Consider the following 22,323-nt stretch of genomic DNA (forward strand, 5'->3'; position numbering starts at 1 on the left):
ACTAACACAATGGGATACTACTTCTAATTATTATGTTTTCATGTGTGTTTACAGAGTGCTGGCTTGAGAGTGCTAGTAAAATAGAAGGCAAATTAAAGAATAAAATGGTGAAAAATACTGTTAAACTACTATAAATAACCATTACTCAATCAAGATATGTAAATTCCATTGTATTCCGCCCCCCCCCCAGGACAGGTAAAGCATAATGGCTTCTTAGAATTAAGAAATAAAAGAGTTTAAGAATTAGCAATAATACCACATGCGGTTGCTACAGAATATAGGGTAACTAATGAGGCCCTACCAATATTCAGCATTGCTTCCACCTCAGCTTTCTGGCCTTTAGGGATTTTAGTCAGATTTGCAGCATTATTGTAACAAGCATTTTAAATTTAACTTCTGTTTTAGTGGCATTCTGGAAGTGCATAAAGACCCTTTTTCATTGACATTGTGAATGGCATCATTACAGTTCTCTCATTAGCATCATAATGACTCTAAAGGAATAGTGAGTGAAAATGGAGTAGTTGCTAAAGGAATAGTGAGCAAATGGAACAGTATAGTACTTCATAGTAACCTCTTACTGAGTAGAACTGCATGCATGCAATGAAAGTCTGACAGTTTAACCTTAAGGTTGCTTTGGATGCCTCAGGCTGATCTTTCAATGTATGCATTTTGCTGGCAACTTGGAAAATGTGGTAGCCTATGGACTAAGAGCTGGGTTCAATATAAATTTGGTCTGGCAATCATACCACTGAAGCCCACACAAAGATCTGCAAACAGATTTTAAAATATAGACCTAGCTATGGTCTAACATTTTATGTTATACTTCTTAACAGACGATTCATTGTCATCCATTTAAAAATTTCATTATGTTCAAATAAGTGCTAGGGAGTTACTAGTTATTTCGTTCTAATATCAATGAGTCTTCCTGTGCTTGCAAAATTCCAAATGTGAAATACAAAAGAAAAATGCTTGTGAAATGTAAAAAAAATTCCAAAATCCATGCTGAAATGATACCTTTGTTAGACCAACCAAAAAAGCACTAAAATGTGTATGCTTTCAGAAATATTATCTCTTCATAAGGTAAAATGCTAAAAGCGAGTGGGAAGGGAAAGAGTGGGAAGGTTGAATCTTAGGTCCCTGATGTCTACTTCTTATTTCAGGATGTAATAGAGAAGGGGTGCTACAAGATGGGTCTCATTACATAATAAAATTGTGTTTAATTTGACTTGGTGTAGCCATAGACTTGCATAGATAGGCAGATGATACCACTCTGATGGCAGAAAGTGAGGAGGAATTAAAGAACCTCGTAATGAGTGCAAAAGCTGGTCTGAAACTCAACATCAAAAATACTAAGATCATGGCCACTGGTCCCATCACCTCCTGGGAAATAGAAGGGGAAGATATGGAGGCAGTGGCAGATTTTACTTTCTTGGGCTCCATGATCACTGCAGATGGTGACAGCAGCCACAAAATTAAACGACGCCTGCTTCTTGGGAGGAAAGCGATGACAAACCTTGACAGCATCTTAAAAAGCAGAGACATCACCTTGCCAACAAAAGTCCGAATAGTCAAAGCTATGTTTTTTCCTGTAGTGATGTATGGAAGTGAGAGCTGGACCATAAAGAAAGCAGACCGCTGAAGAATTGATGCCTTTGAATTATGGTACTGGAGGAGGCTCTTGAGAGTCCCCTGGACTGCAAGGAGAACAAACCTATCCATTCTAAAGGAAATGAAACCTGAGTGCTCACTGGAAGGACAGATCCTGAAGCTCAGGCTCCAATACTTTGGCCATTTCATGAGAAGAGATGACTCCTTGGAAAAGACCTTGATGTTGAGAAAGTGTGAAGGCAAGAGGAGAAGGGGACGACAGAGGATGAGATGGTTGGACAGTGTCATTGAAGCAACCAACATGAATTTGACACAACTCCGGGAAGCAGTGAAAGATAGGAGGGCCTGGCGTGCTCTGGTCCATGGGGTCACAAAGAGTCAGACACGACTAAACGACAACAAGCCATAGACTTACTAAGAGCTTGAGAGTCAAAACGTTTTGCATCTAGGTTTTCTTCCTTTCCCTCTTCTACACCTCTTACATTTTTTTGCCTAATAAAGAGATAGTATTCTTGAAACATGCACATGTTTTAGTGCTTTGTTGTTGGCCTAAAGAAGATAGCAACTGAGGATGGATTTTGGAATTAGTTGTAAACAAGCATGGTCATCCCTGCTTTTGTCTGGCAGAAAAGTATTTTTTAGTATACTCAAGGGTAACCTTCAGATTTGGTGATGTTAAAAAAAGAGTTAGGGAGAAAATAACAAAGAGAAGACAGACCCATAACAATGTGGTGTTACAGAGTGTTGAGTGTGATGGACAGGAGAAATGAAACTGATTGGTAGAGGAGATAGAGTGGAGTGGGTGAAAAGGAAGAAGGAAACAGAAAGGGAAGAACTATTTGAAGTCAGATCAACATTTTATCTAAGATCATGTTCTACTGATCTTTGTAACACTGGTCAAAATCCTGTTGTGCAGCATAGTCAATCGCACTAGAGTTGGCCCATTGGATCAATGAGGATTTGGTCAACTCATAAATTCTGTTGATTCAAATAGGACTATTATTACTGTGACTTATTTTGCCATAGTAAATTGTAATTAGAATGGGTCTGTTTGCATCAGTGGAACATATGGAGGATGTGATTCACTAAATCATCATTGATTCAATCAGCCTATTGTAGTGCAATTTACTAAGGTAAGCAATGGGATTCTTGCCACTATGTTGCTCAAAATACGGCTAATGCAAAGATTATTACTGGATCTGTTTATTCGTGGAGTAACCAGACAAGACAAGAGGGACTGAGCATCACTACTTTGTTTCTCAGACAGATTAGCAAAACACAAGGTAGCATATGAATGTCTTCACAGAGGATTTCAGTGTTGAGTATTTTGTACTCAATACAGTAGGCTATAAGACTGGGCCTTGAAAGATTTTTCTACTTTGGATTCCTTTTTTGGTTTTGCTGAATTTGCCATAAATCATGCCTAGTATGTTACCTACAGACAACAAGCAAATAGATTCCCATCTAGGCAAGACTTATAAACTCTTGAGTCTCCTATTCACTCCCACGCTCACTACTATTATCTGTCATTTACATAATGCTTATAATGTGCAAACTGCTAGTCAACTTTTATAGTGATAATGGCTATATAACACCCTTCCTTAGTGGGTAAGAAATTGAAAGATGGTTATGATAAACCACTTCTGTATACACCTGCTTGGGCCTCAAGATCAGCCATGGTGAAACTGCTAATTTGCCCATCAGTAAAATCCCCAAAATTGTGCTTTTCTGTCCTGGCTCCATCCTTATAGAATGCCTTGTCATGAGATTATGGTTCCTTTTTCTACTGCTTTTAAGTGGGTCTAACAATCTAATTGCTCCAGTACACTTTTAAGAGAATAGATGCCTATTTGTACTATCAATTAGAGATGCTATTACTTTAAATGATTTATGCTACTGTTTCAGTTAGTGGTAGTTTAACTTTTATTATTTTAGCATTTTACTAGTAAACTGCTTTGAGGATTCGTCCTGAAAGGCAGTATTAAAATATAATGTGTATAATATGTACAGTACATCTATACATAATCAGTGGCTTAAAACCAATATTACACTAATCTCTTCTCTACCCCTGCAGCTTTCTGCACATCTGAAAACTTGTTCCAGAAGATTTCCCAAACCACCAGCATAGGTTTTTGAGGATACACAGGGGCTGCATGAGAGACCAGACACCTCACCCCAATTCTGCTGATGGAAGAAGTTCTTTCAGTGGAATAACAGTGTTCAATCTTCCCTGTACATTTAGTAAAAGCATAAGCTGAGACTCTAAGACTGCTACTTTAAAATGCAGGTGTATGATTGATTCCCAATTCCCACGCCAAAATGCTGTGTCCCACGCCAAAATGCTGTGCTTAGTGAAAAGTTAGCATAACTTCTCAACAGAAATACTATATTTCTGTGTACAAGGAAGATTTTATTCATGAAATATTCAGTCTGGCGATTTGTCCACTGGTCATTTGAAGCTGAATAGTCTCTTGTTCATCGTACCAAAAACTTACCTCCTTCTTCCCAAATAAGTTTTGACTTGTTCACATGGAAAAAAATGCATGGCATAGACAGGACTTGGATTACAGATTAATACTGAAGAACAATCGAGGCATGCTTATTTAGGACTACGTCCTGCTGAACAGGGACGTGGTGGCGCTGTGGGCTAAACCGCAGAAGCCTGTGCTGCAGGGTCAGAAGACCAAGCAGTTGTAAGATCGAATCCACGTGACGGAATGAGCGCCCGTCACTTGTCCCAGCTCCCGCCAACCTAGCGGTTCGAAAGCATGCAAATGCGAGTAGATTAATAGGGACCACCTCGTTGGGAAGGTAACAGCGTTCCGTGTCTAAGTCGCACTGGCCATGTGACCACGGAAGATTGTCTTCGGACAAAACGCTGGCTCTATGGCTTAGAAACGGGGATGAGCACTGCCCCCTAGAGTCGAACACGACTGGACAAAAATTGTCAAGGGGAACCTTCACCTTTACCTGCTGAACTTACTTCTGATTAAACATTCAGTTGTTTTGCTCACAATGCTGGTTCCTAAAAACTGTTCTTTATGAGTAACATGGTACTCAATAGATTTTTACAATGAAGTACAGACTGTAACAGACAGACATATCCAGTCACTCTATATATTTTGCAATTAGAACTGCATGGGGAAAAGAGTAGTGACATATTCATTGCTGGCTTCACTCTTCCATTGTGTCCACATCAGCTAGTTCCTGCCACCTTCACATGTTAGAGGGAAAAGCTGCATCTGAAACGAGGACCTGCTTGTCCATTGGGACCTCCCACACAATTTGGTACTACATGCTGTCAGGTTCAAAACTGTGGGTATCCTCCATGGATGCAGCAAATCTCCCTGCTTTCAGCATCTCCAATACTGGAATATGGCTCCGCCAGGGCTAGCAAGGACTATGTTTTTGTATGTGATGCGGAGGAATGCCTGCGTAACATTAGGTAGGGACAATAATCCCCAGGCCTAGAAAATCCATACATGCACACAGTGATAATGGTGGTGATTTTCGAGTGTTTACTTAAAAAAGAAAAATCTGAAAGCTGTTGGGTAGTAGAGGTATATGTAGTTTCTGAAAGTCATTACTCCCCCTGGTGAGATCATACCAAGTAGCAAGTTTTAAACAAAAATGAAACAAGTTCCTTGTCCCATCTTTCACAATACTGCTTTTTGTCACAAGTTACTGAAGCAACCATTCAAAATGTTAGGAAACGGATTGCCAATGTTTTGCCTATAAAGTTAAACATGGGTCATGCTACAAAGTTGTAGTACAAGTGGCATAAATAATTTTTATAGCTAAATTCAATACAGCTGATTTAGTCATGAAAGCAGACTTATATGTACATATTCTGTCCCACTTATTTATCTTTGAATATTTGTACCCTATTTTTCTCTGCCAAAAGGGAAAGGCTCAAGGTAGTTCTGAAAGTTTTATACTAGGAAAAGTCTGTGCATTCAGTACCAAATACCCATTTTGAAAAGAATGGGCAGGAAACTGAATACTGCAGTCCATACACATTTTCTTGATACCAAGCCTATCTCAGCAGGTCTCACACCTCTAAATAGATATGTACAGAATCACTTTACATATATTAGGTCATCCTCAGACATAAATTTACAAATTGGATTTAGTCTAATTGCTGTTCATTATGGACATGCATGATTTCTTCAGTGTATTTTGATGTTACAGAATGGGGGGATAGCCATGTTAAGTCTGTTGCAATAAAAACAGCAGTCTCATGGGAATTTATTGGTGTTACTTGTGCCACAAGATATTATCTTAAGAAATTTAGAACCCTTGTAGAATTTAATCATTTAATTCATATAATACAAATTATAAATCAAAAGATGCAAGCCTCAGTCTAAGAAAACTTACAAGTCATATTAAAGTCACAGGAATAAGTTGTGGCAGTAATATAAACCTCATCATTTTCAAAGGTACTTAGCTGTGACTAACTTGCACTGGATTGATACCACCAGCTAGTATCCTGTGGCAAAACTACAGCAAACATCTCTTAGGAAATCAAGTAATATATAAATGTATTTCTTCCTGTTTAGGAAACATCTCTAGAAGTGTGCAACAGAAACCAGGGTTAAACAACAGTTTCACAGCATGCTGGGCAACAGAATTAAGCTAAAGAGTACTCTGCCAAATCTTTAAAGAGTCCCATAGCACCTTAAAGACTAGGAAATTTATCATAGCATGCATTTTTGTGGAGCACTTAAGTGGTCTGTATAACATTTTTCATCCTGAAGCCAGTGGAAATATTCTAAGGCTTGATCTGTTTGCCATTTGCATCTGGACACTTTGGAAAGCAATCACACACTGGCTGCATGATTCTAACCCCAGTCCTATGCACATAAGTAAATGCAGCCAACCCTACCTCCCAACAAGAGAGAGATTCTCCAGACATTTGAACACCGACCAGAGGCCCTAAATATTCCTTATTTATTATTGTTCTTAGTCTTCTTAACCCTCCTGTTTCATCAATCTTGTCCAGACAGGCTTTAATTCTTAACATACTGCTGGCTCTCCCCTCCCCTTCCCTTCCCTTGCCATCTTGCGCTCCCCCTCACTTGAGAAGGATGGATGGCTGTTTTGTAGTGGCATTGAATTTAGAAATATGTGAAATCTTTAAAAGGAAACGGATTTCTTGTTTCTTGAAGAGCACAGGGAAAAACAGAGGAGGCATCTGGTTTATGTGACAAGGAGTAGGTGAATTACTGTAGAAAGTGTTATTGTAATGTGGTTTGCCTGCCTGTCCTTTTCAGAAAGTTTTCTCCCCGCCTCTCCCCCCCCCCAAAAAAAAATCATCATAGCTCACATCGCCTGGCTCCGGCCCGGAGTCCCTGCTCCTGTTTAATATTCTGCTTGCTCCACTGATGTTGTGCTTGGCTCCTGTGGGACTGCAACTCACGGCTTGAAACCGGAGCCAATTTTCTGTCTTAATCTCAGTGTTTTGACTGGAGGCAGATCCAGTTCAGCCCAACCGGGGCTGGTGGAAACAACTACCTAAGAGTCGCGCTCTGTTTCGCTTGGGGAGGTAAAGAAAGGAGGAGGGAAGTGAAGAGGGAGTCTGAGAGAGAGTGGCTGAGGGAACAGCCAGCCAGCCAGCCACACATAAGAGGCACGCATACAATGTCGTTGCTGAGGTCGCTCTAGGTGGAGAGAATGAAGTGATCCTCTTGCAACCTGGGAGCATCGCTGGGATCGGTTTGTTTGGATTTACAGCTTGCTTGCTTTCTCAGAAAATGAAGAAAGAGCGACTCTGAATTAAGAGAAGAGTTGGGATTTTGGGGCTGGCCAGCAAGTCAATAGGAAAGTGCTGCCTTTCTTAGAGGAAGGGCAGCGATCCTAAGCACGCTTTCCTGGAAGTAAGTATCACGGGAGATCGGCGGCGCTTTCCTCCCTAAGCCAATTTTGGGGGACGCGGGCGGGGGTGCGCGAGGGTCAGTTCTTGGACTGGGTCTCTTTCATGTTTACAGGAGTCGTTTCTTCACGGGGGGTGGCAAAAGGTGATTTGTTTTGGGGGGGGAATCGGGGGACACGAAGGCGACATAAAGCGTGCTCTGAGCTTCACTGGGCGAAGCGACCCCGGGCGAGCGGGAGAGGACTCGGGCAGCGGGCCAGGGAAAGAGGAGCCAGAAGCTGGGAGGAATTGACGCCTCGGCGGCCGCCTTGGTTCGGGGGCGGGAGCGAGAGCGCGCGGAATGCCAGCCTTCACTGCGGCGCACGGGCACGCCATGGCCGCTGCGGGCAGGGCAGGGCAGGGCAGGGCTTGGGGGCGGACGGAGGGGTGGGGGTGGGCGCCTGACCTGACGGGCCGCCGCGCTATCTTTGTCTCCCGGTGCAGATCGGAGGCGCAGCGATGACTCTGGTGCTGCCCCTGAGCAGCTTCTGCGAGCCCATTGTCTCTTCCGAAGGAGCCGGAGAGTTCCAAGCGCTGTGGGAGTCGCGCTGTTGCAGCAAGAGCAGCCCCGCCTCGGATGTCGCCGCCGCCGCCAGCAGCAGCAGCAGCCAGGGCCAGGCTCAGCAGCAGCAGCAGCCGCCGCCTCACGGCTGCGAAGGCAGGGCATCGGCCGGGCAGTCCCCAGCGGCAGGTAATGTTGTTCATGAATGGGAGATCCCGCGGTGGGGCGCCAATATCTTCGACAACGGGTACCGCGTCTAATCAAGGTGCCGTCACCAGTCCCTTTGTAGCATATTGCCAGAAGAAGTACCTGTAGTCTGTCATCTCGGAGCCTTGCATCCTTGGTTGGCCTATTAAAGGCATTTTCCCCGGTAACACAGAATTTGAAGTCTGTGTTAATGCCAACAGGGCTAGCTTGTGTTTGCTACTGCCTTCATCTTCCTTTTTACCTTCACAGCCTTTCAAGATAGATTACACTTGGCTAATTCAACACTTGTGTCTAACTCAAGGTCACAAAATGAGTTTCAGAAGAGTAATTGGCCAGTTGTGTTGTTTAGTCATTAAGTCGTGTCCGATTCTATGTGAACCCATGCACCAAAGCAGGCCAGGCCCTCCTGTCTTCCACTGCCTCTTTGGAGTTTGGTCAAATTCATGTTGGTAGCTTCAATGGCACTGTCCATCCATCTCATCCTCTGTCGTCCCCTTCTCCTCTTACCTTCACACTTTCCCAACATCAGGGTCTTTTCCAGGGAGTCTTCTCATGAGATGGTCAAAGTATTGGAGCCTCAGATTAAAGATCTGTCCTTCCAGTGAGCACTCAGGGTTGATTGGCCAGTATTGTCCAGTTAATGATGGCCAGTCACTGGCCCCCATGATTTTGGGAGCAGGGTGACTTCCCCTGCTGTGTTTATAAATTGTCTATGATCAAGGGACTTGCATAGTTAAGAAGAAATTTTTCTGGGATGCATTATCAGAGGGTGAAGTCACTAGCCCTGCCTTTTGCGGGGTGGGTATGGGGGTAGTTTCCTCCCAGACTCTGAAACTTAAAAGTACATGGATTTGTTTACAGGGAAGCTGCAACTAGCCGTAGTAGCTTGGGGCCATTGGAAGAGGGGCTGCTGGTGTTTTGAAAGAAGTTGTGTGCAGGGGTTGCACCTCTCTTCTTAAGCCTTTTTTTAAAATCAGCTAGCAGATTGCTTTAGGCTGCAGTCCTGTGATCCTGGGGAAGCACCCCAGGGGATCATAGAAGTATACAGCTCTTTTGTCTACCTGAAGACAGGAGGATGTACCCTCTGATGCATCTTCCATATGAGTGTGGGAATTTTGTCAAAACCACTGGTGTTCCAATAATAGCAAAGGGAATGTGTGTCCATGTCTACACACTGAGGACAGTCATCAGAGTCTTCTGCCAAGGATTTTCCTTCTTCCGCCCTCTTCAGATTGCTCTGCCTAGGTCTAATGGTTTGTTTATTTTGCACCACATGTTCAGAACACTTTCTTCATTGTTAAGATTTTAATGAGCTGTAGTGGTGAAAATTCATGCTGGGACTTAGTTCCCATGGGCCCTGACTTAAATCAAGCTTCAGAGAAAGGACATGCTTTTCACTGGTCAGTGTTGAAAAATGACAGCTACGTGGGAAGACTTAGTCCCTTCTGGATGTTATTTTGTATGGTATAAATGAGCCTTGATCTGTATGAAGTAACAATAATAAACAGAGTAGTGTTCAGATGACCTCTTGAAATTCTTCACCTATTTTTTCACAGAGAATTTGGGAGGATAATTTCTTCAAGAGAAGAAGAAATTGTCCAAAAGTTTCTGAAATGTGGGGTCCAACATTAGCAGTGGTTGTAGCAGAGTTTCTCTCCCCACGCCCTGGATTTTTTTAATTTTTTTGCACTGCCATTGCAAGTAGAAACAAAGGGAACTATGTTGGTAGTCTGGTGACTGTTATGCTATCTCAGAATATCCTCTGTAATGTTCCATTTCAGAGCAGTTTTTAAAATTATTCTGTACTGTTTTTGTTTGTTATGTGTTGTCAGGTCACACATACCTATAAAACCTGAAGCCAGGCAGAAGACTGTAACCCTTTCGACCACCACCCCTTATGTGGGGAAAACATATTCCTGACATATTTCCTTATGGGGTGATTTTCTTTTTGTGCAGAGGAGGTTTTAATCACATGAGTTGTTACATGTGCTCTGAACTTGTATTTTCCAACGAATATTGCTACTTTATCTGGGAGCTAGTTCTTTGTATTTACAGTCCTTTAGTACAGTATCTATGTATGTATATATACTGTATATATGGAGAGAGGAAGAGAGAAAGGCTGGAACTATGCCAGCACAGCTCCATGAGTGTAAGGCTGATGACATCATCAGTCGTGGACTTTTATCTTTAATTACCTTGCCCCCAGGTTCCTTACTAATTTATTTGATTTTATTATTTGTTGACATGTATTTGTATATTGCACTGCCTTGTTCTTTATTGTTTGTATGCTTTGCTGTGAACCACCCAGAGAGTTCTTTGTGCCGTGGGGTGGTATATAGGTAGAAAAATAAATAAATAATCCATTTCAACTTGGGCAACACTTTGGAGTCCTTGGTGTGGGAAAGGAGATTTAAATGTCTGAAAATCACTGTCAGTAGTTTTGCTCCTGGTGGATTTTTTGGACATTAAGAGCTTCCCCTCTGTCCCCAAACCCTCAAAATCGTGCCCAGGTTGAAAGTGATCTCTAGAGAGACTTGGAATCAGGGTGGGGTAGCAGTGGGAACAGGGCACTGTTTAATAAAGATAAAAGGCTGTGGCTGATGTTGTTGCCAGCCTTAAACCCACAGAGCTGTGCGCAAAGGATTCTGACCATCGTGTCCTTCCCATTCACTGAGTTCCAATAAGAAGCCCATCAGCGCAAGAGCAAATTTCCTTTGATCTTCAGGGGGAATGGCTTTGACTTCCAGAAAGCTTTACAAGAAGAGTATTGCTTTTATCTTTAATACAAGCCACAGCACTGTATTCTAGTGGAATTCATAGAACTGTGGTTTGTTCTAATTAAAAGTAGTTAAAACAACGATCAGATTTCATATTCTAGTTTATTTAAATTTGTTTAAGAAAAGTCACACTTACACAAATTAAGATATAGTGTGGAACTAATTATTTCCCTCCACCTCACCACCAATCCATCTCCTTCTGCTTTCCCACATACAATACAGGCTGTAGGCCACATATTGCAATCAGGCAACACATTGCTTATCCCATTTGAGTAATCAACTGAACTGGACCAATGCCTGTCTTTTGGGAGACAGAGTCTTGGCTTTTATATATTTCTGATCGCAAAATTTGTGTGGCCTGGTTGTAGTTAGTCAATGAGAGAGATACCTTTAAAAGTACTCTTTGCTTAGCAATTCATTCTTTTATCAGTTTAAAAAGACCTGATTTTATATGTATTTTTGAAAAACCTTATATGAAAGGAACTTAACATGAAAACAAATAGTTGTCAGGTACTTGCTACTGATCTATGGGATTTTAAAAATATTCTTAGCTGCTTCCATATTTGAATACTTTGTCTTTAGCCACCACAAGTGTCTTGATGGCTAGGAGAAAGCACAACATTTTAGAATTATATGAATGATTAAATGACTTCACATGTTAGGCTGAGTACACACACCACCAGAAATAAGTTCTGGGACTCAAATTTACAGTATCCTGTCTCAAAAGCAGGTTTCTACCACCCAGTCTGTCTCGTGTATTATTTATTGGAGGTTTAAATTAGCACTGGGGGTGGGAATGCAATAAACCTTGAACAGGTGGCCATATTAAATGTTAGACAATAATTAAAATTTCACTCTCTGTGGTAGCATATGGTTTGATTGGAGCACCGTGACCCAGGCTAGATTTCAGTGCCCAATGGTCTCCAAAGAGTTCAGAGTAATTACATTTTTGGTTACCTGTTCCAAATCACTTCCTTTCAAATAAGAATAAAGAACAGCAGCTGAAAATGGTTTATAGCAAATTGTGTAAATAAATTACAAATAAGTTTTGCTCTTCCCATAAGGCTAGTGTTCTTTCTTGTCAGGAGAAATGATGGAAGTGTGCTGTATGATCTCTAATGAGAAGGTTGTGACACTTGGAATGCTAGAGACAAAACTGTACACATGCTTAGCCAGTTTTTTCTAAATCATTGGTAATCACTCCCTAGATTAGTTAATGTGGCACTAACATTCACGCAGGCAGAAACCTGCTTAGGTTCCAACCCTGTGGTCTTCAGCAGGGCATCCAAGCCATAGGATATTGCAGGCCCCTCCCCCTGAGCAGAGAGTGAGGTCCATCTGTGGAAAAGGAACTCCACTGCAGTAGTCACGATTCTGTGGTCCATGGTCGCACTGCAGGTGGTGCTTCTTAAACAGAAAGAGCTAAAAAGGAAACATTCCAAAAAAAACCACATCAGAAGCAGACTGGAGAAGTCTTAGATCAGAGGAAGAATGCCAGTGCTGTCACTAGCATAGTCCCCCCCCCCCAATTGAAACTAATGGAAAAGAATAGCTTAAAGACAAGGAAGAAAACTGGCAGGGTGTGAAGGAGTTTTTCCACCACAGTTTACTGCCCTTGTCTCTGCAAGCCCAGCACAATTTAGAGAGCAGTGATTCCCCACTTACAAATTCCTTCTTACAACATCCATAGAATAGCCATGTCTATGCCTTCATTATCTGCTCCAAGAATTCAGAAAAGTAACTACTGTACAGCTTTTCCTCTCCTCCACAAAAATATATAGTTGTCAAGAATATCTGCTATAATTTTATCAAGCATATTTTTTGTTGTTACACAAATTATAAACAGCTAACTTCGTTAGAATATAATCTATTTAGAAGTAACTAACTATGGACAGAATTCTGTGGGTTATTTATGCTGACATGAAGGCCATGGCATGTGCCAGTTAATGAGTCACTACTTGTATTCCTCAAGTCATGCACTGACTTGCTCCACAGTTGATGACATTGCACTTACACTAGTGTAAATGATCATGAAAACAAATTGGGACCAATGAGAGGGAGTTGCAACAGTTGAATCAATGGAACAATGTTGATTCAACAGGCCTCATTGATTCAGCAGGTCTGTTCCAGCTGGGACTAACAACTGGATTTATCCCAGTTATTCTTTTCTTTGAAAGGTTCACTATTAGGAACCCAACCAAAAGGCCTTGCCTGCCATTTAACCAACCAGTACCTCAGTGGTTTAAGTATCTGGCTGCAGAGCCAGAGGTTGGGAGTTTGGTTCTCCACTTTGCCTGCTACAAGTAGAGCTAGCCTGTGCAGCCTTGGGCAAGCTATACAGTCCCAGGGTGACCCCAAAAGAAGGGAATGGGAAACCACTTCTGTCCACTCTATATCTGGAAAACCCTGAAAAGAGTCACCATAAGTTAGAATTGACTTGACAGCACATGACACATTCACACATTTCAAACAAAAGATTGTTCAGAAATTGTTGGAGATAGGTTAATAGACTCATACATGAACTTTGTAGATAGGTTCATAGACTCTACCCCCCTACTCAGTGTAGAAGTCTGAACCAAAGTACTGTATATCTGACAGATGGTTGTTTAATTTTCTCAGTCTTTGCTTTTGCATTTACAAGAATTGGGGAGAGGATTCATTTTATCTGTTTTCTTGCATTTTTCTTGGCTAGTATCCTGTAGCTTTGCTCACATAACAGGAAAGAAGACATCACTAGCAAAGGCAGATTGCCATTAACTAAAGAATCCCTGCTTCAGTTTTGGGTTGTGTGAGACTCATGTTCCATCAGATGAAGTTCTGCACAACCTGAAATCATAGCAGGGGCTCTTTAATTAGTGGCATTTACTGCTGACATTATTCCTGCTGCACAGCGGGGCTACACAATAGGAGTTTGGTCATTATGATGTCACATAAAAATAAATGTTACATAAATAAATGAAAATATTTCTTGTTCTTATAAAAGACACTATGAAAGATTTCATGATCTTCATAGTTTAAACAGGAAGTACCATGTTTGCCCGAAAATAAGACAGGGTCTTATATTAATTTTTGCTCCAAAGAACGTATTAGGGCTTATTTTCAGGGGATGTTTTATTTTCTTCATGTATAACAATCTACATTTATTCAAATACAGTTATGACATCTTCTGGTTGCTGCACAGTGGAGGAGGGCGGCCTTTCAATTAACTGGGACTTAATTTTGGGATAGGGCTTACCATATTTTTCTATGTATAAAACTATACTTTTGTCTAAAATCTTTAGACTAAAAATTGAGGGTCGTCTTGTACATGGAAATAAGCTGAGGAGAGAGAAAACAAGTGGAGGGCAAAGCAGGGATCAAAGCGATCCTGCAGTGCTTTGATCTCTTTCCCCCTACACTTGCTAAGCCCAACTTAGATTTCTTAATTTTGGGTTAGAAAAGTTGGGGTCGTCTTATACATGGAGGCATCTTATACATGGAAAAATATGGTATATTACGAGCATCCTAAAAATCATACTATGGCTTATTTTCAGGTTAGGTCTTATTTTTGGGGAAACAGGGTTGCATTTTCTTAACATGTACAGTGGTGCCCCACATAGCGACATTAATCCGTTCCGGATTAATCGTCGCTATGCAAAAACATCACTAAACGGATTGAAAAACCCCATAGGAACACATTAAACTTAGTTTAATGTGTTCCTATGGGGCCCAAACTCACCGTTCAGCGAAGTTCCTCCATAGCGCCGCCATTTTCGTGCCGTCGGTGAGAGCAAGGCGCGAAAACACTTGCGGGGGCCATTTTGGGCACTCGGTGGCCATTTTGGAACCGCTGATCAGCTGTTGTAAAAACATCGCAATGCGAAGATCGGTAAGCGAAACGCTTACCGATCATCGCAATGAGAGTTTTTGCCTGTCTAAATGTCACAATGCGATCGCTTTTGTGATTGCAAAAGCGACATCACTATGCAGATTCATCGTTAAACGGTGCGCTTGTTAAGCGAGGCACACTGTATTTATTTTTTCTGTTTCTAAAATGACTAAGAGCTGTAATCTAAGCTCCAAGGTTCCCATGTATCTTTGAATAGGCTGCTCAGCTTGACAGATTCTTAGGCCTAGTGAGCTTCCCTCCAAAAGCTACCTCGTTCAAAAAAATAACCAACACAAACATTCATGTATAGACATTACCCATTGTTAATCCTAATTTATGTCCCTTTAATCTAGATTAAAACATTAAATTATTCATTTATACTGTACATAAATTTATGCACAGTGTAAATGTAGTGTCATAATTAATTTTTCCGGAAATAAAAAATGAAAAATTTAGTAGTAAGTCACAACTACAGTTGAATCAATGGATCTTATGGAGGAACTGCATCACTAAATGTCTAATGATTCAGTGGGCCTACTTTAGGTACAATTTACTAATGGATTTCAGTGAGTAATAGATATGCAAAATTTTAAATACTTCTCTGATCTTGAATAATACATTTCTCCACTTCTCCATCTCTCAAGTAATTCTATTACTGTGGTGAAAATGCTTCAGTTCACCAGTCTTTCTTTGGAGACCTCATAGATCATCTTGCCAGCATATTTTTAATGCCAGTGACTCATAATGTATTGTAAACCTGCATAGTCTTTTTGCATCTTCATTTTCTTCTTATTGTTTTGTTGCTCCTCCTCCTCTTCTTCAAGAAGTTGTATTATTAAATGATAAATCAATTTTTATTAAGTATTTTCAAGTTGCTCACCTCTTGACAACACAGTACCCTATTTCTAAGGAGGATTAGCAATTCCTCAGAAGCCTTCCTAGCAACTCCAGTAAAGCAGAAATTCTTAACATACAGTAAGTCTTTGCTTTGTTGATACACAATTTATATGTAGGAAAATATGAAGCAGAGTTCTGAAGCAGTCAGGAATTAAATAAGTATTTTTTTTAGGCACCTCAGATAGACTATACATTACTCACTGTATGTAATTTATTTTTCACAGGCTTACACCACAGAGGAATTTCAAATCCTATAGCAACATCCAAGATCACGTATTTTAAAAGGAAGTATGTGGAAGAAGAAGATATTCACCCACCACTCAGCAGTTGTACACCTAAAGTAAGTTTGAAGAACGCCATTAAGATATTTCTGATATGAATCTGCATTAATTTGAAAAATACTTTGTCCAGATGATGGTCATATTTCATTTCCTATAATATCAATTACTGTATTTTCTTTTTTTTAAATGTAATCAGTTGTACCCTGTTTAGGTGGTATGCTAAATAAAGCGGCTGCATTTGAAACATTTATTGCAATCAATGAAGAGAATAAAGTTTTGTCCTGTTTTAACAAATGAGGAAGTGTATCCATTGGTCCAGATAGGTGGGGTACAAATCAAATCAAATCAAATCAAATCAAATCAAATCAATCAATCAATCAATCAATCAATCAATCAATCAATCAATCAATCAATCAATCAATCAATCAATCAATCAATGTATTTGATAAAAAATTACACTGAATTTTGGATTCCACACTTTGAACACAGCTCAGACATGATACACCTACTTCAGCCTTAACAAGCTCCACATAAGCATCTCCTTGCACTATGAGATTGGGAGACCTTGGAAAAGTCACTTTTCTGGGACTGTAGCTCCCAGAATCCTACAACTAGCATGCTCACTGCATATGGTGTCTGGGAAAATCAATGAGTATTCTGTGAGGGTTCAGTGTTGGGGGGGGCAGTCACAGTCAATAAAGCACGAGATTCGTTTAACGGTTCAACTTTGTCTTCATTTATTAACAAGTCACATTAACTGGAACTTCTACTGGAACAGTCTCTAGATTCTCCTGTGGTCTAAAGTTCGACCGTAAAGGAGTTCAAACATTACTAACAAATGGGTTGGTTTCGTCCATCGCCCACCACCCAGATAACACCTTCTCGGGCACCGGTTCTCCGTCGTCTTCCATCTCCAGTTCTAATAGTGGAAGGGTCTCCTCATCCCCGCTCCAACCCCAGAGTGGGGAGCCCTCTCCCGGGCTGGCCAACCCCGGTCCGGGTAGACCCCCATCTTCTGGAGCTCTGCGAGATGCCATGCCTTTTTCACCTCCAGCTCTCTTGCCATGGCTTCTCTCTCTTCTTTCAGGCGCCGCCGCCACTCTTTGGCTTCGGTCTCCCCCCCCAATAAGACGGATGGGGCTGTTGTCCCTGACACCTTTTTCTTTCTACCTCCTCATGGGGAACCTTCACTTTTTCCCATTTTCCTGTCCATGGGTCTTGGACCCATACCATCTCCCAACCCCCTGGGATCTCATCCCGCTTTCTTTTTATATCCCCCGCTCCCGCCTCTATTTCCCCTTCCACTTTTCCCGCCAAATTTTTCCCGGTCTTCTCTGGCACTTTTAACTCTCTCAGTGCCTGTACCAAGTCACTAGTATCACCCCTTTGTGTTCCCGCCCCTCTTCTCCTGTTATTTCCTCCAGTTCCTTGGTATCCACCTGCTTGCTCTCTTTCCTAGGTGGAGAAGGTGGAGGGGAGGTCTGAGTCGCCTGAGCCCGGGTTGGGAGTGACAATACTCCCACGTAAGCTTCCTGGCTCTGGCTAGGGGTCTTACATATTCATCCAAAAAAGTAATTTGTGAGACTGGAAGCATGTTTCCTTTGATATGTCACAATTAACAACCAAACTGTGATATGTCTTATTATTATTGTAGCAAAATCATCTTCATTTGCAATACTAGGAAGTAACATCCCTCCCCATAGCTAGAAAAGTACAAGAAAAAGTAATAATAATAAGTATAATCCTTTGATTATATTCCAATAAGTGCACCTCCAGTAATGAGGAAGCACCAGAGCTTGAATGGAAAAGTAATTTTTTTTGACCCAGCTCACCAACCAGCATGGCCAGAAAGCTGCGTTTCCCATCTATTAAAAAGTATATTTATTTTTATTATTATTATTGTTGTTGTTATTATTATTATTATTATTATTATTATTAGTAGTAGTAGTAGTAGTAGTAGTAGTAGTAGTAGTAGTAGTAGTAGTAGTAGTACAGTGGGGTCTTGACTTGAGAACTTAATCCGTATTGGAAGGCGGTTCTCAAGTCAAAAAGTCTGTAAGTCAAGTCTCCATTGACCTACAGTGCATTGAAAACCGATTAATCCCATAACAGGCCGTTTTTGTTCCATTTTGATTTTTTTCTGGTCTGTAAGTCAAATCTCAGTCTGTAAGTCAAACCTAAATTTTGCGGCCCGAGAAGTCTGTAACTCAAAAAGTCTGTAAGTCAAGTCGTCTGTAAGTCAAGGGTCCACTGTTGTAGTAGTAGTATCAGTATTAATGATGATGATGATGATGATGATGATGATGATGATAATTATTTATTTATTTATTTATTTATTTACTTATTAAATTTATACCCCGCCCCTCTAGACCATGTCTACTCGGGGCAGCTTACAACATAAAAATCAATATAAAATATATATAATCATTAAAAATACAATTACTATATCAATTAAGACAATTAATTTAAGAAAAAAATAAGATGATGACGACGACGATGACAACAACAACAACAACAACTGTGTGCCATCAAGTCAATTCTGACTTATGGCAATCCTTTTTGGAGAATACTCAGGAGTGATTTACCCTTCCCTTCTTCTGGGGGCATTTAAGGCCACACAGGCTGGCTCTTCTCCCCAAAGGCATAGTGGGGAAATGAACTGCAAACCTTTGGTTCCTCAGATACCTAAACCTGAATCAGCTGTCTTGTTTTGTTGTTATGTGCCATATAGTCACTTCTGTCTTTTGGAGATCTTATAAATTAGTGACCTCTCGGGGCAATGATCAGACGTTAGAATCTCTAGCCCCTCATTTTAAATCAAGACAAGATAAGAAGAATTCCAGAAGACTTATGAATAAATAAATTTTTAAAACCCTTTATTGGCATATAAAATATAGTCAAATTGTTAGATTTCTGGATTCATGGGGACCAGGGCTTCGCCTCCTAACAGTTGACCCAAGGAAAACAGCTACTTGTTCCACAATGTCGACCACCTCCACTGATACATAAAATGGACCTTGTTGAGATTGGATTTTCCTTCCTGATTTAATAATATTGAGGTGATATATTTTTTTGCGGCAATCCTGATGAAGCAGACAGTGCAAGAGCATGTGAGTTAGAGTTTCCAAAGCACCCTGCTCACATGGACAATATCTTTAGCGATAAGGGGTTCTCTTACACCTATCATACGATACAGCACCAGACATGACATTACATCTGGCCAGAGAAAAAGCCCTGTGGTTTGTGGACATTTAAGCAGCATGAGGAAAGCAGCTGGTTTTCCCATTTTAAAGGGGATGTGGAGAGACAATGGGGAACGAGTCTTATCAACTGCGCTTCCTAATTCTTTAAACTCAGTGTCCATAATTCTTCTCTTAACTTTTGAAATGCTAGGTCTAAGTGAAGCTAAAGATGGCTGTTGTGGGTTTTTCCGAACTCTTTGGCCGTGTTCTGAAGGTTGTTCTTCCTAACGTTTCGCCAGTCTCTGTGGCCAGCATCTTCAGAGGACAGCACTTCAATCTCTCTGTGTTTGTGATACTGTAAAATAGATGAAGAAAGTTCTGGGAGAAGAACTTCCCATCAAGACAGCTACAGAAAGCTGCAAATCTTAAAATTATGTTCACTTCATGGGAAATATTTCTGCAACCTCCCAGTTTTTCTAACATTCTTAAGCATACAAGGTTTCAAACCTTGACAGTGCTCTCACTGAAGATCTTTCTTGCTGAAATCCTGTTGTGTAGCTATGCCTGTGTAACTTGAAGTTGTGCAAGCTGTTGTGAAATGTGTATTAAAGCTGAAGTCTTATGAACCACAGTGGTTATGCTGCAGTGCTACAACCAAAACTCTGCTCATGACCCAAGTTCAATCCCAAGTAGCCATTGAGGTTCACTCAGTCTTCCATCCTTCCAAGGTTGGTAAAATGAGTACCCAGCTTGCTGCGCGGGGTGGGATGTGTATCCTGCATAATTAAAAATTGTAAACCGGTCAGAGAGAGATTTGAGCGCAGTAGGGCGGTATATAAGCAGCACACTTTACTTTTGTCCTGCTTTTACTTTTTAATCCAAGAAGCAGTTCTGTGGATGCAGTTCAGTGGTCACCTGTGTGGTCAGTTCACCGTCATTTGCATGGTCCATTGCATGGTTCATTGCACAGTAAGACACAGATATTGTCTGGGTGTAACGTCCTGTAAATATCTGCAGTCATACCTTTATAGTATGCCAAGTGGAACAGTATTTCAAGCATTAAGTTATAATAGATATCTGTACATGTAGCACTGTGTTTTGTTGAGTACCTGCTGTGCAGGTGTAGATACCTATCTGTGTTAGCCTTCATTTAACTTTCTGTGACTGCTTTTGCCTACATTTCTCATCAGTTCCAGTTGTCAGGGATGGTCAGGGATGATGACAGGTGGAGAAGGCTGGCTTCCGCTTTCTCTGTCCCAACCCATTATGAAGTAAATACAAGTTTAACAATTTGAGATGGTTATGACTGATATATGTATTTCAGCCTTTGATAACACAGATAATGGATGCATACAACTTTTGCCAGATTGCCTGGGCATCTGGAAAATCAAGCTTGAGGCCCCAGGGAATGTAAAGCTGTATGGTTCACGTGCATCATGACCCTTTTGCTAAGTAAGTTTGCCAAATGTGATGGTGTTTTTTGTAAAGTAGATAGTTTCCCACTGGGAACTGGACAGAGACCAGGAGACAGTGTTCACAGAAAGCACTGACCAGCCTGACAGATACTTATTGGTTTCCAGTTTCAGGCAACACTGACTGCAATTGAACCAGAGATCTTGGAGTGGAAGATTGTCTTTTTAAAATTGCTTTATACACAGAGTCTATACAATGAGCTTCTTTTACAGAAGCACATGCTTATTTTTTTAAAATGGGTGCATGAAATTATTTAATCTTGTATGAGTTACAGTATGCTATTTTTGGGTATTTTCATAGTTTTCCTAGAAATAGATGCTTGTTAGTATTAAAAACACGTTCTGTTACAAAATAGGATGAGAGCAAAGCCTGGGAATAATTTACAAGGCATGAGGAATGTGTTAAGACGTGCAGAAGAAGGGTTTTGCTGGAAGGTTGTTGTGTTGGTTTGAGAGAGGCAGGATGTTCATAGAAAATTGGGCAGTTGGACACTTTCCTCGTTGTCTACATAAAAAAAGATCCCCCCGTGTCATAATTCTGTGACAAGAGAAAAGAGGACAATAAAAACAGACATAGATAGGAGTAACTGACCATGTCATACCACATATATTTATGGTTTGGCTTATCCTAACCTGATGAAAAGGAAGAAAAGAGGAATTGTGCTAAGGCAGGATTTGTGGAAAGAAACATAGGATATAGATGTTCAGCCTGGTGTAGTAGGATAGAGTGGACTAGGACTTGGAAGATCTGGGTTCAAATCCCACTGAGCTGTGGAAGCTCACCAGGGGTATGGAACTAATAATACAGTACTTCAATTTAAATATCTTACTAACCTTAAAAGCCCTATTAGGATCACTATAAGTCAGTTCTGATTTGATGGCACATAACATAACAAATACAGGATACAGATACATAGGAAACTGCTTTATACTGTAAAACATCAGTGGACCATTTAACCCACTATTGAGTTTCAGATTCAATAGCATTACCTGGAGATCCCTGCTCTTCCTTGATGGTCTCCCTTCCGAGTACTAATGAGGCCAACCCTGCTTAGTGTCTGAAATCAGATTATATTTGTGTGTTCAGGGCTTTTAAGTGGGAACCCTCTCCTTCATCTTTGAGTTCTCTGCATGTCACAAAATCCTCCTGTTCCTCAGTCCACTTCATAAATTACAAAAAAAGAGATATCACCTTCCATTTCCCAGCTATTTCTGGACTGATTTTACCTGAAGAGCAAAGTAAAGCTGGGACTAATTTCAGAAAGCAGGAAAAGACCCCACATTTTCAAATGTTATTCATTTATTAACTATATCTATCCCATCTTTTTAATAACAGTTATGCAGTGAAGTAGTGTTCAAAGAACCCTAATCTTCCTTTGTAGGATTTAGAATTTCCCACCCACCCCCTTTTGGCATTTACTGTTCTGCACAGTGAGGCAGTTTGACTCATGAAGATTCTTCACTGCTGGCCCAGTTAATGGAAAAAAGTAAACATTCAAACACTAGTTTCCTTCAGATGTTGGCTGCCAACTAGCTTTCCAGGATGAAGGAAGTCGTTCTGTGGTAGAATAACAAGCATACTAGCCAACAAACCACCCTGTCACTGGATGGGCTTGAG

The 22,323-nt window shown here is 40.9% G+C and overlaps 1 protein-coding gene across 2 annotated transcripts in view; it reads left to right on the forward strand.

Moving 5' to 3' along the window:
* The window catches only part of SERTAD4 (SERTA domain containing 4), a 43,284-nt gene that overhangs the window by 15,537 nt on the left and 5,424 nt on the right, over window positions 1-22,323 (forward strand). The window contains exons 2-4 of one of the 2 annotated variants that reach the window (XM_078382930.1): window positions 3,683-7,484; window positions 7,964-8,210; window positions 15,995-16,110. In XM_078382930.1, coding sequence (XP_078239056.1) covers window positions 7,979-8,210; window positions 15,995-16,110 — 348 coding nt within the window. In that variant the 5' untranslated portion in view covers window positions 3,683-7,484; window positions 7,964-7,978. The remainder of the gene's footprint in view (window positions 1-3,682; window positions 7,485-7,963; window positions 8,211-15,994; window positions 16,111-22,323) is intronic. The other variant, XM_020794656.3, reaches the window with a different exon arrangement.

This window comes from Pogona vitticeps, chromosome 1 (assembly GCF_051106095.1).
Source record: "Pogona vitticeps strain Pit_001003342236 chromosome 1, PviZW2.1, whole genome shotgun sequence".
Lineage (NCBI taxonomy): Eukaryota > Metazoa > Chordata > Lepidosauria > Squamata > Agamidae > Pogona > Pogona vitticeps.